The sequence below is a fragment of the Chrysochloris asiatica genome, unplaced genomic scaffold, assembly GCF_000296735.1.
Source record: "Chrysochloris asiatica unplaced genomic scaffold, ChrAsi1.0 scaffold00210, whole genome shotgun sequence".
In the NCBI taxonomy this organism is placed as follows: Eukaryota; Metazoa; Chordata; class Mammalia; order Afrosoricida; family Chrysochloridae; genus Chrysochloris; species Chrysochloris asiatica.
Window position 1 is genome coordinate 2,943,243 of NW_006408728.1, and position 11,533 is coordinate 2,954,775.

An 11,533-nucleotide genomic window follows, 5' to 3' on the forward strand; every position below is an offset into this window, starting at 1 on the left:
CTAGGGGGCATGGAGGAAGGCAGAATCACCAGTGAGTACTATCCAATTTGTCTAGGTGGAGCTGATGAAATGAAATACAGATGGGTTACGTGCGGTACTGTAGTGAATAATGGTTATCAAGATGGATTGTGAGTTTTGGAAACAAGGATAGGTGTTTTGTAGCAAGGAAGAGAGCGATTATTTCTCCAGTCTAGGAGCGGAGGTCTCTGGGACCACCAACAGATAAGATCCGAGAACAGGACCCCACCCAGAGAACCAGGGATGCCTGAGATGGAGACAGATATGATGACATGGAGGGATGAAGCGGCTGGGGACTTTGGATCCAGAGAGGGAGAGGAACTGTGGGCTGAAGACTGAGGGGGGAGTGTACAGCATGGGCTTCTAGGATATGCCCTTTGGTCGGAAGATGATGCATGGAGGGGATTGGAACCATGGCAATGTAATGATATACAATGGAAATATGGAACTGAGGTTCTCTCATGTAAACTATCATATAATTCACAATAAAACATTAAAAAAAAAAAGACTTCAGGTCTATGAAGGTGGCCTTGATCAAACGGCCTATCAGCACAGTAATTTATTGGCTGTGTAAGGTTGAGGGGAATGAGCATCAACCTTGAGGATGACTCCTCCTTTGTAGCATGACAATGATAATACTGTACTAATTTAGGGTCTTATGGGAACTGATGCTCATCTACAGAATAAGCGATATCAGCAAAGTTCCATAACTAGCATCATTACTGTTGTTATAATTAAAGTGACTATACTGCTATTTTTTTCTTTGATGTTAAGTACTATTGAATCTGTTCCAAATCATAGTGACCCTGTATACAGTTTCCAAAGAGCAGCTGGTGGGTTTGAGCCACCAACCTTGTGGTTACAAGTGTAAAGCTTATCCTTCAGAATCATACCTAAACTGACCATATGGCATGAAAATTAATAACTCTCAGATCTGAAGCTATATGAATAGTCAAGAGCAGCTTGTCTCATGGTTGTTGCTGTTGGTTGTAATGCTTTTTGTTGTCTTATGGTTATAATTCATAGCGACCTTGTATAGGGTTTCTGAGGAACAGTTGGTAGGTTTGAACTGCTTACCTTGTGGTTAGGCTTATCCTACAGCACCATATCAATTCTGCTATCAAATGTCCTACTACAACTGTTTTAATAATTTCTCTGTCTTTCTAGAATTTTATATTAATAAGTCGGCTGCTTCTTTTCCATAACAATCTGAAAACTATCAATCCTTATAGTGAAGAAATATGCAGGTAAAGTTTAAAAATATATAATAATTTTCCAAACACCGAAAATGCTTTTAAAATAAAAGCACACGAGATGACTTATACATATAATGATTGTCAGTTCTTTTATAATGAATTCACGAACACAAAATATAATAAGTACCAATGTCCTTAACTAGACAGAGTATTTTCTATAACTGGATCTTGGCAGGAATTCTTAGACACAGGCAATTTTTTTAAAAAAAGGAAATGAACCTATACATCTATAACTCTTGAATTACATGCAATGACAATGTGCAGATGGAACCACTAGGTGGCAGATTAACACTGTGAAACTGTTAACCAAGTTTTTCTGATTAAAAAATACCCAATACTCCTGTGAGCTCTAATTCTAAGATGTGAGCAGAATCAACTCAAAACTACATCAGCTGCCAAGGCCCAAGAAAATCAAGGCATTTAAAAGCATGAGTGTATCCACTAAATTTTATTTTTATTTATTTTTTTAGACTTACTGTACTCTCAGTTACAGTTACTTTCCTAGGTTTATATTTCTTTTTTTATTATGATATAAACACACTAGATATTTTTGGATAGAAGCTGAGTATTAACAAATCAATCAGTCAATCAATCAAACGACAACATGAAATACAGGTGTGGCACTGCAGGGTAAGCACTGGCTGATAACCCACCAGCCACTCCTTGGAAACCCTATACAAGGTTGCTATGAGTTGGAAGCAACTTGGCAATACTTAAAACAATTTACTTACCTGTGAATTTTGTAGGATTTTTCTGAAAATTCATAAAATAATTCATGAAAAGTAAAGTGCCACATTTGGGGGTATTATTCATAATTTTTTAAATTAACTATAAGAAAGTATTACTGGGTTTATATAGCATGGGAGTAAAATACTCGTTGGTAGTCTTGGTAGGTACTTACATCAATGTTGTTCAGAGTATTGAAGTACATTAGATCATGCAACCTTTTGAATGCTTGATTTGGATACTGAAAGTTAAAGGTTGAAAATGGTGATTCTGGGTCATCAAAAATGTCAAAGTCAGCTATTTCTTTCTCTTCCTTAGTTTCTCTTGGAACACCTAAATATCAGAAGAGTTACAAATGGTGTTAATTTGAAAACTATTAAAAAGTATAAACCTTAGGGGATAAAACAAACAAATAGCTCCCAAAATAATACTGGAGACCCCCAAAGAAGTCTTATTATATGTACCTACAGTGTTACTTTCTTTATCCATATACTGTGTACTCTATCAAATTTCTATGTGTTCAGGTGATTCCCAACTGACAATATTTGCATTTATTTGCCTGATGGCTTTCTGATCTTCCCTACTACTATGGAAGGTAGCTTTATCCAGGCTGAAAGTTCTAGAAATGAATGCTCTATCCCAGGCAGCTCTTAAACAATGATTATGCACACTTAGCATATAAATACAAAAGTAACTCTGCCTGTTGGTGCATGTGGGTAGAAGGGAAAATTGTTGATTCTAGGCTCAATTCCATTTTTAGAGATTCTCTACAAATGTATGTTCCACTGGCCCATTATGGTAGCTGGCTTTATAACCCAGTCTTTGTTGTCTGCTCTCATCCCCTTCACTGCACCACCTCTACTAAAGTTCTCTATACCACCCAAATAAACAACTTACATTCCAATCTTTGTCTCAGAATCTTCTCCTGGGGAAACCAAGACATGACACTGTCTTCTTGTCATTGGAATTCCCTACATATACCAAGAGCTCGCTGAGACTTTCCTCGAGAATTAACAGTGACAGAAAATATACTTGGTTTTAACACACAGCTAAATTCTTCCTTTTCTTGTGTAGAAGCATGCCTCACAGTCATCTGTAACCCTATTGGTCCCTCTTCTAGAATTCTGAGCAATCAAGAAAAAGGTTACTTTTGCCTCTATATTTCTTTCCTATATTCCATGACTATTATGATTTATTTAAAAGACTACATATCCTGGTCCTAAAATGATACTGCTTTTAGACTTCTATCATAATATGCCTGTTAATCTTTAGATATCCTTTAATGAACCAAAATATCCCTTAAAGAGCAATCTAAATTTTCTCTGGATGTCATAAAACAGCATTACATTGTCTTGAACTTCATTCTCTTATTTCTACCTGAAAGAATTTTTGGCACATACTAGCCATCGTATATTGCTGTTGGTTGGTTGCTAAGTGCCTTGAAGTTGGTTCTGGTTGGTTCTGACTCATAGTAACCCTGTATGGGGTTTACAAGCCTGTAAATCTTTGTGGGACCAGAAAGCCTCAACTTTCTCCCATGTAGCGGCTGGTGGGCTTGAACCACACTGACCTGTGGTTCATAGTCCAGTGCTTATCCTATAAAGCTACCACACTCTCAAGTAAATGTTGGCAAATTGCTAGCCATTCTATACGACTAGATCACATTAATCAGGTGGTCAATAAAATTTCCAGCATCTTTTGCATTAATTGTTCTAAAACACAGCTCTTTTAAGGGGTAATATTCAAATATTAAACTATCCATATGACAATCAGTCAGAACTAATCTATCAGAACAAATGTAATCCAAGGTCTCTGGCAAAGCAAAGAACTTCTCATTGCACTAGTTGTTAACCTTTCAGGGCATTTTAGAGTGGAACAAAGGGAAAGTGCTTGGGAGTTCAAGATAGTAGTTATTTTTAGAGTGAGAGATAATTTCAAAATGTAACAACTAGTACAGAAGACCATTGTGAGCCTACTCAAACTGAGTCTTGTTTTCATATCAAACATCTAGCCTATTCCCAACATACCTGGAGCCTTGTACTTTCTGAAGTTGATGTTGGCCAGAACAAAGTGAATGATAGTTGGGCAATCTTTCTCCACATCGGGGTTTTTGGGTTTAAAGACATAGCACTCCTTTAGTCCTTCTCGATCAAATACATAAGGATCAATTTTTGGAAAAGCGAGTTTATTCATTTTAGCCCATTTTTCTGCAAGTAGAAGTTCCTATGGAAGAGGGAGAGAGATGCATTGGAGATTTTTCAGTCTCTATCTGTGTCATTGGTATGGTTATCATTCAGTATTCATTAGGTGTCTACTACGTGTCAGAAGTGAGATGCTTGCTAGGATAAATAATGTTTCTGTTCTGAAGAAGCTCATCAATCCAAAACAAAATTACAGTGCTCTACAACAAAAAACCTATTGTTGTGATGTCAATCCTTGGCAAAGGACTAACTCCACAGCAGGCATCTGAAATATTATTGCTGTACTAAACTGAAGTTATGTTGATGTAATTGCTAGAAAATTGCATGAGATTTTCCCTTAGGAATAAATGAAACAGAATGAGGAACTCTGTTAATGGATTTTTAACCATATCATCTTCACCAAGTGTGCACTTTATATATGTATATCAGCTTTTTTTCCGTCATTGTTGTTGCTCCAACTTAAGGAAAAAGTTGAGTTTAGACTCCAGCATGTTGGTACTGTAAAGTGTCCATACACAGGTACCAGAGCTTAGTTAAAGGTGTGGCAAATTTGTATTATTGTTTTTATCTATCCACTCTTCTCTTGGTAAGTGAATAATGTTGGGCAAAATAAGAAATGAGGAAATGCATGGAACACAGCCATCCCAGCTGATTCGTAGCTGCTACAATGTAATGAAATATAATGGAGAAACCTGTGTTTATAATCAGATACTGAGATTTGGAGTTTATTCTTTTTAGTTTCCTGAATCACAGCAGATTAGTACAATGGGTAAACACAAAAAATATTTAAATTTACACTCATTGTTAAGTGCTGTTCATTCAGTTCTGACTCACAGCAAACTAATATAGGATTTCTGAGAATCAGAAGAGTTTGAACTTCTGAACTTTTTGGCTCACAGTCTAGTGCTGCTCTTATGGTGCCAAGACTCCAAATTTTAACTAGAGTGCATAAATCAATAGACCTCATATGCAACTCCGTGAGCTCTATTTATGGGATCTCAGACACTTTTTTGTGTGTTCAATACCTTCAATTACAAAATGAAGATGGTAATAATAATACATACTTCATAGAATTTCTGCTAGACTACAATAGGTCAGTATTTCTAGAGTATTTAGAACAATGCCTGTCACAGTAAATGATAGTGCCTGTCACATAGTAAATGTATGCATATGTTTGATAAGCAAATACTGGTAAAGAGAGGGGAGGTAACACCTTTGGAAACCAAAACAGAAAAAAAGAAGAGCGATAGGAGCAGCATTAGGGAAACCCAAAAGAAAGATACTTTGAGGGAAATTACTATTTCAGTTAAGGTTTTTTCAGAATTACTGTTGGCATCTTGAGTCATTCCATAATAATCATTGGTTGCCAGTCTCTATGTTAGGAGCTGAGAACATAGAAGTGAGTTAAAACAGTCATGAGATGTATATCTTGGGGAGAGATGGCAACCAAATTATCCTTCCTGTATAGAATTGTCATACATGGGATGAAAAAAAGTACAGTTCACTAGTGACTTTACAATACAGCTGGGTTACTTCCTCAGAGGGTTTATGATTCACTAACAACTGTAAATGTGCACTTCCTATATGCCAGGCATAAAAAAGGTCATTCCTGAAAAACCTAGGAGTGTATAGATGAGAAAGAGAAATGAAATAAAGATATAATGGTAAATAAAGTATGATAGAGGAGTCAAGGGTGATGGACAGCACTGTATCTGGCTGTGAAGTCTCAACTGCCTAAATGAAACCAGACATCTTAACTTGCTAGTTGGCTTACATTAGGCAAATATCTTAGTCATTTCAACTCAACAAGGAAGAAATTATTTTCTGGACTGAAGTATGCAGTGGTATACTTCCTACCTAATGATAGCTAATAACACTTTAAGGGCCATAAATTAAAAATAAACAGAGTATTTGTTGTTCACTATCCCTGAAATAGTAGGCTTTCAATCTCATCTCATCTGTTACTTATTTCTAAGTAATTCATTTTCTTCATCTGTAAAATAAAGCTAATACTAGTATCTTTCTTATAGAATTATTGTGAGGATTAAATATGGTAATATGTCAATAAGTCAGTGGAGTCCTGCTGTGGCACTGTGGGTTAATGTGCCAGACTGCAAAGTCATTTGAACTCCAAGGTTGGCGGTTCAAGCTCACCAGCTACTCCTTGGAAACCCTATACAGGGTGGTGGCTATGGGTTGGAACTGACTCAATGGAACTTAACAACAAAAACAACAACAAAATAAGTCAGTAATTTATATTCAATAAAAATAAGTATTTCAAAATTGCACAGAGAAAAATAAACACTTAGCTGAACTTTTAACATTTATGGCAATTATGGAATGTTGTGAATGTTAAGGTGATCAGTTCTCTCCCAGACTATTTGTAAAGAAATAACAATCTGGTAGAATAAAGGATTTAAAGACTATGAAAAGATTTGTTCTATTAAGCTAAATGTGATTATGTTTCACAGAAAAATCCCATATATGCATGACTAATGTCTTGCCTGAAATAAGAAAATTTTTATCACCCAGTCTGTATTCAGTTCAATTATTCAGTTTGTTATTTCTTGTCTGGCACTATTCACAATTGTTCATTCAAGATTATTCAGCATCAAAAGAAAACCAAAAGTTTACACTGTGGCTCAGTTGCGTGAGGACAAGAAAAAGAAGTCTCCTACTGTTTATAAACATGACTCAAGAAGTATGACCAATGATGTGTAGATGTGTGGAGAAAGAGGAAAAGGGAATTACGTGAGGCAAAGGCCAGGCTATTTTTAGATAATACATTTGAATGGGGGAGAAACGGAAACTTTCCCTTTCCTTATGGGATCCTGATGTGGAAAAGATTGAAAACTGATGATTATAGAGATAGTGATTAGAGGATGGAAAAACCATCTCCTGTCTGATGTGTCATTCTTTTTTATAAAAAACTAAGAAATCACAACACAGAGTGTGAGTAGAGAAGACTAGTTTAACGAACTATTTTTGAAAGAAAAAGCAGTGAAGAAAAAAAAAAAAAAAATCCTGGTCCCAAAACTATAGCAAAATGCCCATATTGTTTGACACTTCAGATACTTTATATTTCCACAGACTAATTCATAGTACAAAGTTGATGTCAAATAGATTCTGTATCATAGAGATTCCTTGTGTGTCAGAGTTTTAACTGTGCTCTGTAAGGTCTTCAGTGCTAAGTTTTCAGAAGTTGATCTCTAGTCCTTTCCTTTGATTGGATTGAAACTACCAAGCTTTTGGTTAGCATCAATTCATTAATTGTTTGTAACACTGAGGAAATCTTAAACACTAGAGGAAATCTTAAAAACATTTTCTAGAGATAAAAATTTGACAGTCTTCTTCAAGTGATACTTTGTAAAATATTTACACTCCTTTTAGAATATTTAAGCATGATTAGAGCGGAATCCTGGTGTGGTGCTGTGGTTTAATGCACTGAACTGCAGAGTCGGTTTGAACTACAAGGTCAGCGGTTCAAACTCAACAGTCACTCCTTAGAAACCTTATACAGTGTCACTATGGGTCATAACTGACTTGACAGCACTTAGCAATAACAACAACAACAAACATGATTAATAGTCTTAAAATACAGGAAAAAATATAAATGTAATTAATATATGCAAACCATAGCATAAATTTCCCAAACATATGTAAAAACAATACATTGACTTTTCATTAGAGAAAATAAGACTCTTTCTCTCTGTGCACACCTACAATCTCATACTTAAAGATATTTCTTAAGATATACTTTTAAGATTGGAGAGCTGGGTGGAGTATAAATATATGAATAAAACTGGCAAAAATTATACAAATACTGAAGCAACTCATATAAGATACAGCATATAGAAACTACAATTTATGATTCATTATTTTATTGATATAGTCACTTCCTAACAAAGCCATGCTAGTATGACGTATTAGGATCCAAGTGCTCTGTGATGAAATAGAGGTGGAAATAATTTTCTGTATTAACACTTTACAGATAGCTCTTTTGCATTATGAGTTTACCATATATTCACACAAAAAATAAGGAGAAATTAATGCTGGATTTTTTTCTCATCCCAAGACATCTGTTCCTCAGTATTCAACACAGATACAACCGAAATTACTATACTTAATTCCAGGTATGGCACTGTAGAATCAGCACTATACTGTGAACTACAAGGTCAGTGGTACAAATCTACCAGCTTCTACTTGGAAAGCCTATACAGGGTAGTTATGAGTGGGAATTGACTCACCGGAACTTAACAGCAACAAAAACAATCCCAAGTATCAACCTTATATCAGTTCCAAAGAACTGGAGTCCATAAAGCAGATGCTGGGACTGAATTAACCATGATGTTATGATTCAAACTAAGAATTAAAAGTGAATCACACACCAAAATCAAACCCACTGCTTTCAAATCAATTCTAACTCATCACAACCCTATCAGACAGAGCAGAATTGCCTCATAGGGTTTTCAAGGCTGTAAATATTTACTGAAGCAGACTGCCACATCTTTCTCCCATGGTGCAGATGATGTAGTTCAAACTATTGACCTTTTAGTTAGCAATTGAGTGCTTTCATCATGCACTACAGGCACTTGAGACCACAAGGGATGTAACACAAAGGCCAGACTTTAATGTCAACAAATAAGAGAGAAAAATAGAGATATTTTTTCCCCTTTGTTTGTAGATCTAAATGGATTTTTTTTACCTGAAGTGAAATATATAAAGTTAAGCATACGTTACTTCTACCATATGTAAGACCTAGCTAATTTCAAATTATTCTTACTTCTGACCTTTCTCATTGCCTTCTATCTCTTTTTCCTTCATCATTTCCTTTTTTTTTTCCCAAATAAACTCATTATTCTGGTTTCTATTCATTAAGCATTGAAAAGAGTACTGAAAAACTAGACCAGATTTGTGTCCCATTTATGTCAATGGACATAAATTTATTCCCCACCACTGCCATACCATTTGACTGGTGGCTAGTGGTACACCTTCCCCTTCTCCTGCTGCCCCACCAATTAGTCCCAACAACCAGTAGTATGTGCTCCTGTGTTGCCAGATTGGCAATTGGAAGTGCGTGTATCCTTACCTGCTTGGCAATCTATGACATGCTGTTATGTTACCAAATGGAAACATGTGGTAAGCTCATCCAATTTCTCCCATCAACACACTCCCCCTGCAACTGGTAATGTGTGCTCCTATGATGTCTGCCTGGTGACTGGTAGAGTAAACCCCTCATCCTTTTATCCCCTAACAACCGATTACACAAGCTGTGTGCTGCCTGTCTGGAAATCAGGAATCTGTACACCAACCACCACACAACTAACTGAGTACAACCACAGTACTCACAACCTAACAGCCACTGCGAGTGTACCCTGTACCTGTAATCATTCTACCAGGCACATAACCTCATAAGTAATGCCCATCATATCTTTATAAGATGTAGAGTAAAAAAATTATCTGCATTCCAGGTATATTAAAATGCTTGTCCACATCCACGGCTGATGACAACAATGAGCATGTACATGAAATGATTCTGTCAAATACACGAGTGACAGTGGGTTATGTGGCAAATGATTTGCAAATCACTCATGGCTCTGTCTATGAAATAATCTATGACAGGCTCGGATTTTGAAAAGTTTGTGTGAGATGGGGACCTAAACAACTCATGGATGAGCATAAGCAGAAGCGTTTGGATATCTGCAAACAAAATTTGGACTGATATTTAAAGGAAAGTAAAAGTTTCTTTTAAAAAAAAATCATTACTGGTGATTAGACATGGATTCATCACTATGAGCCTGAGAGTAAACAGCAGAGTTTGGAATCGAAACACCTTCAATCACCAACCAAGTAGAGGTCCAAAAGTCAACCATCAGCTGGAAAATTGATGCTTACAGTTTCTGGGATTCTCAAGGGCCAGTATTGCAACATTATGAGGGAAAAAAATTCAACAATCAACAGTGCTCATTATAGTGAGATGCTCACTGAAAAGCTGAACCTAAACTTCAGATAAAACACAGATAACTGCTATCAAAGGGCATTGTTATCTTGCATGACAATGCATGTTTGCACACCTCTGCCCACACTGATAACACTTGCAAAATCTTTGTTTTGATGCATTAAAGCATCCTCCTTATAATCCTGCTCTTGCTCCATTAGATTTTGACCTGTTTGTTCCCCTAAAAGCAGCCCTCTGAGGATGAAGATTCACCTCTGATGGAGAAGCAAAGACAGTGGTGTATTCATGACTCACAGCTCAGCCTAGAACATTTTTTAATAAGGGAATATGAAAGCTTGTTGAGAGATGAACAAATTGTATTGAAAAATGATGTCAAAAAATGGTGTATTTGTCTTTTCTAAAAGTTGATTAAAAGAAAATTCTACAACCAGAGTGTGGATAATTTTTAACTCACCCTCACAGATGTCATCTACACCTCTGCCTAATGATGAGCATATCCTAAACATATTTAATGTGTCTGGTTGCAATGTCACATATCCCACACTGGACAATTCCAGCAAGCCTACTGAACATACATTGAAACCCTTGACCCCAACCACCTACTGCAATGTCAGTTGGTGCATGCTTACAGAGCCTATCCCATCCACTGGGTAAGCACTCCTTTACAGCAGCTATGGAAATACTGTCCTTCAACGGGCAAACTAAATAAAGCTAACATGAAATTGGCAGGACCCCATGGATTCACAAGGGTCTTGGAGGTATGCTGACCACCCAACACTTTTCATTCAATATCAGGAAAAGATTCTATTCTCCCACCTTCATTCATTTTAGTGCCTTGAAATAGCAGGCAAAGAAACAGGATAAGAAGGCATTAACAAGTAAGCAAAATAAAGACATAGAAAACCTTTCCGAGAAAGAGGTGGTGAGAGAATTACCTGATGTGGTAAAGCATCCTCCTTATAGTCCTGATTAACCTGACCTATACTCAGAGCGGTAGTTACTCTAAATACCAACAGAGAGGGAAAGAGTCTTCATATCAAGTATCAATGCTATCCCCTCAGTACACAGGGTAGATAAGGACGGGCAACTTAGACACTGGCTACCTAAAATGAGGGGGCAATAAAGGCACGAAGTGACTGACTTTCAAGGCTTCAAGAGGGAGTATAGTTTAAGAGTATTGGGGAAAGAAAGTGTCCCCACTGAATAGCTGTCATCTTGTGTAGATGGGTCTGGTGAAAAGAGATGGGGATAAGATTTGTAAGATTCAATAGTGAATAATTGTTATCATGACTAATTGTGACTGTCACAACTGTAAAGGTAGAAGTTTTGTAACAGAAAAGGGGGAGTGGTTAATCTTACAGTCCAGAAACAGA

General features: G+C 36.6%; 1 protein-coding gene across 2 annotated transcripts in view; it reads right to left on the reverse strand.

The window, feature by feature from the left end:
- PLA2G4A (phospholipase A2, group IVA (cytosolic, calcium-dependent)) overlaps positions 1 to 11,533 on the reverse strand; it is a 164,392-nt gene that overhangs the window by 11,416 nt on the left and 141,443 nt on the right. For both annotated transcript variants that reach the window (XM_006872693.1, XM_006872694.1), the window contains 2 exons: positions 4,028 to 4,223; positions 2,176 to 2,333 (listed from right to left, as the gene is read on the reverse strand). In XM_006872693.1, coding sequence (XP_006872755.1) covers positions 2,176 to 2,333; positions 4,028 to 4,223 — 354 coding nt within the window. The remainder of the gene's footprint in view (positions 1 to 2,175; positions 2,334 to 4,027; positions 4,224 to 11,533) is intronic.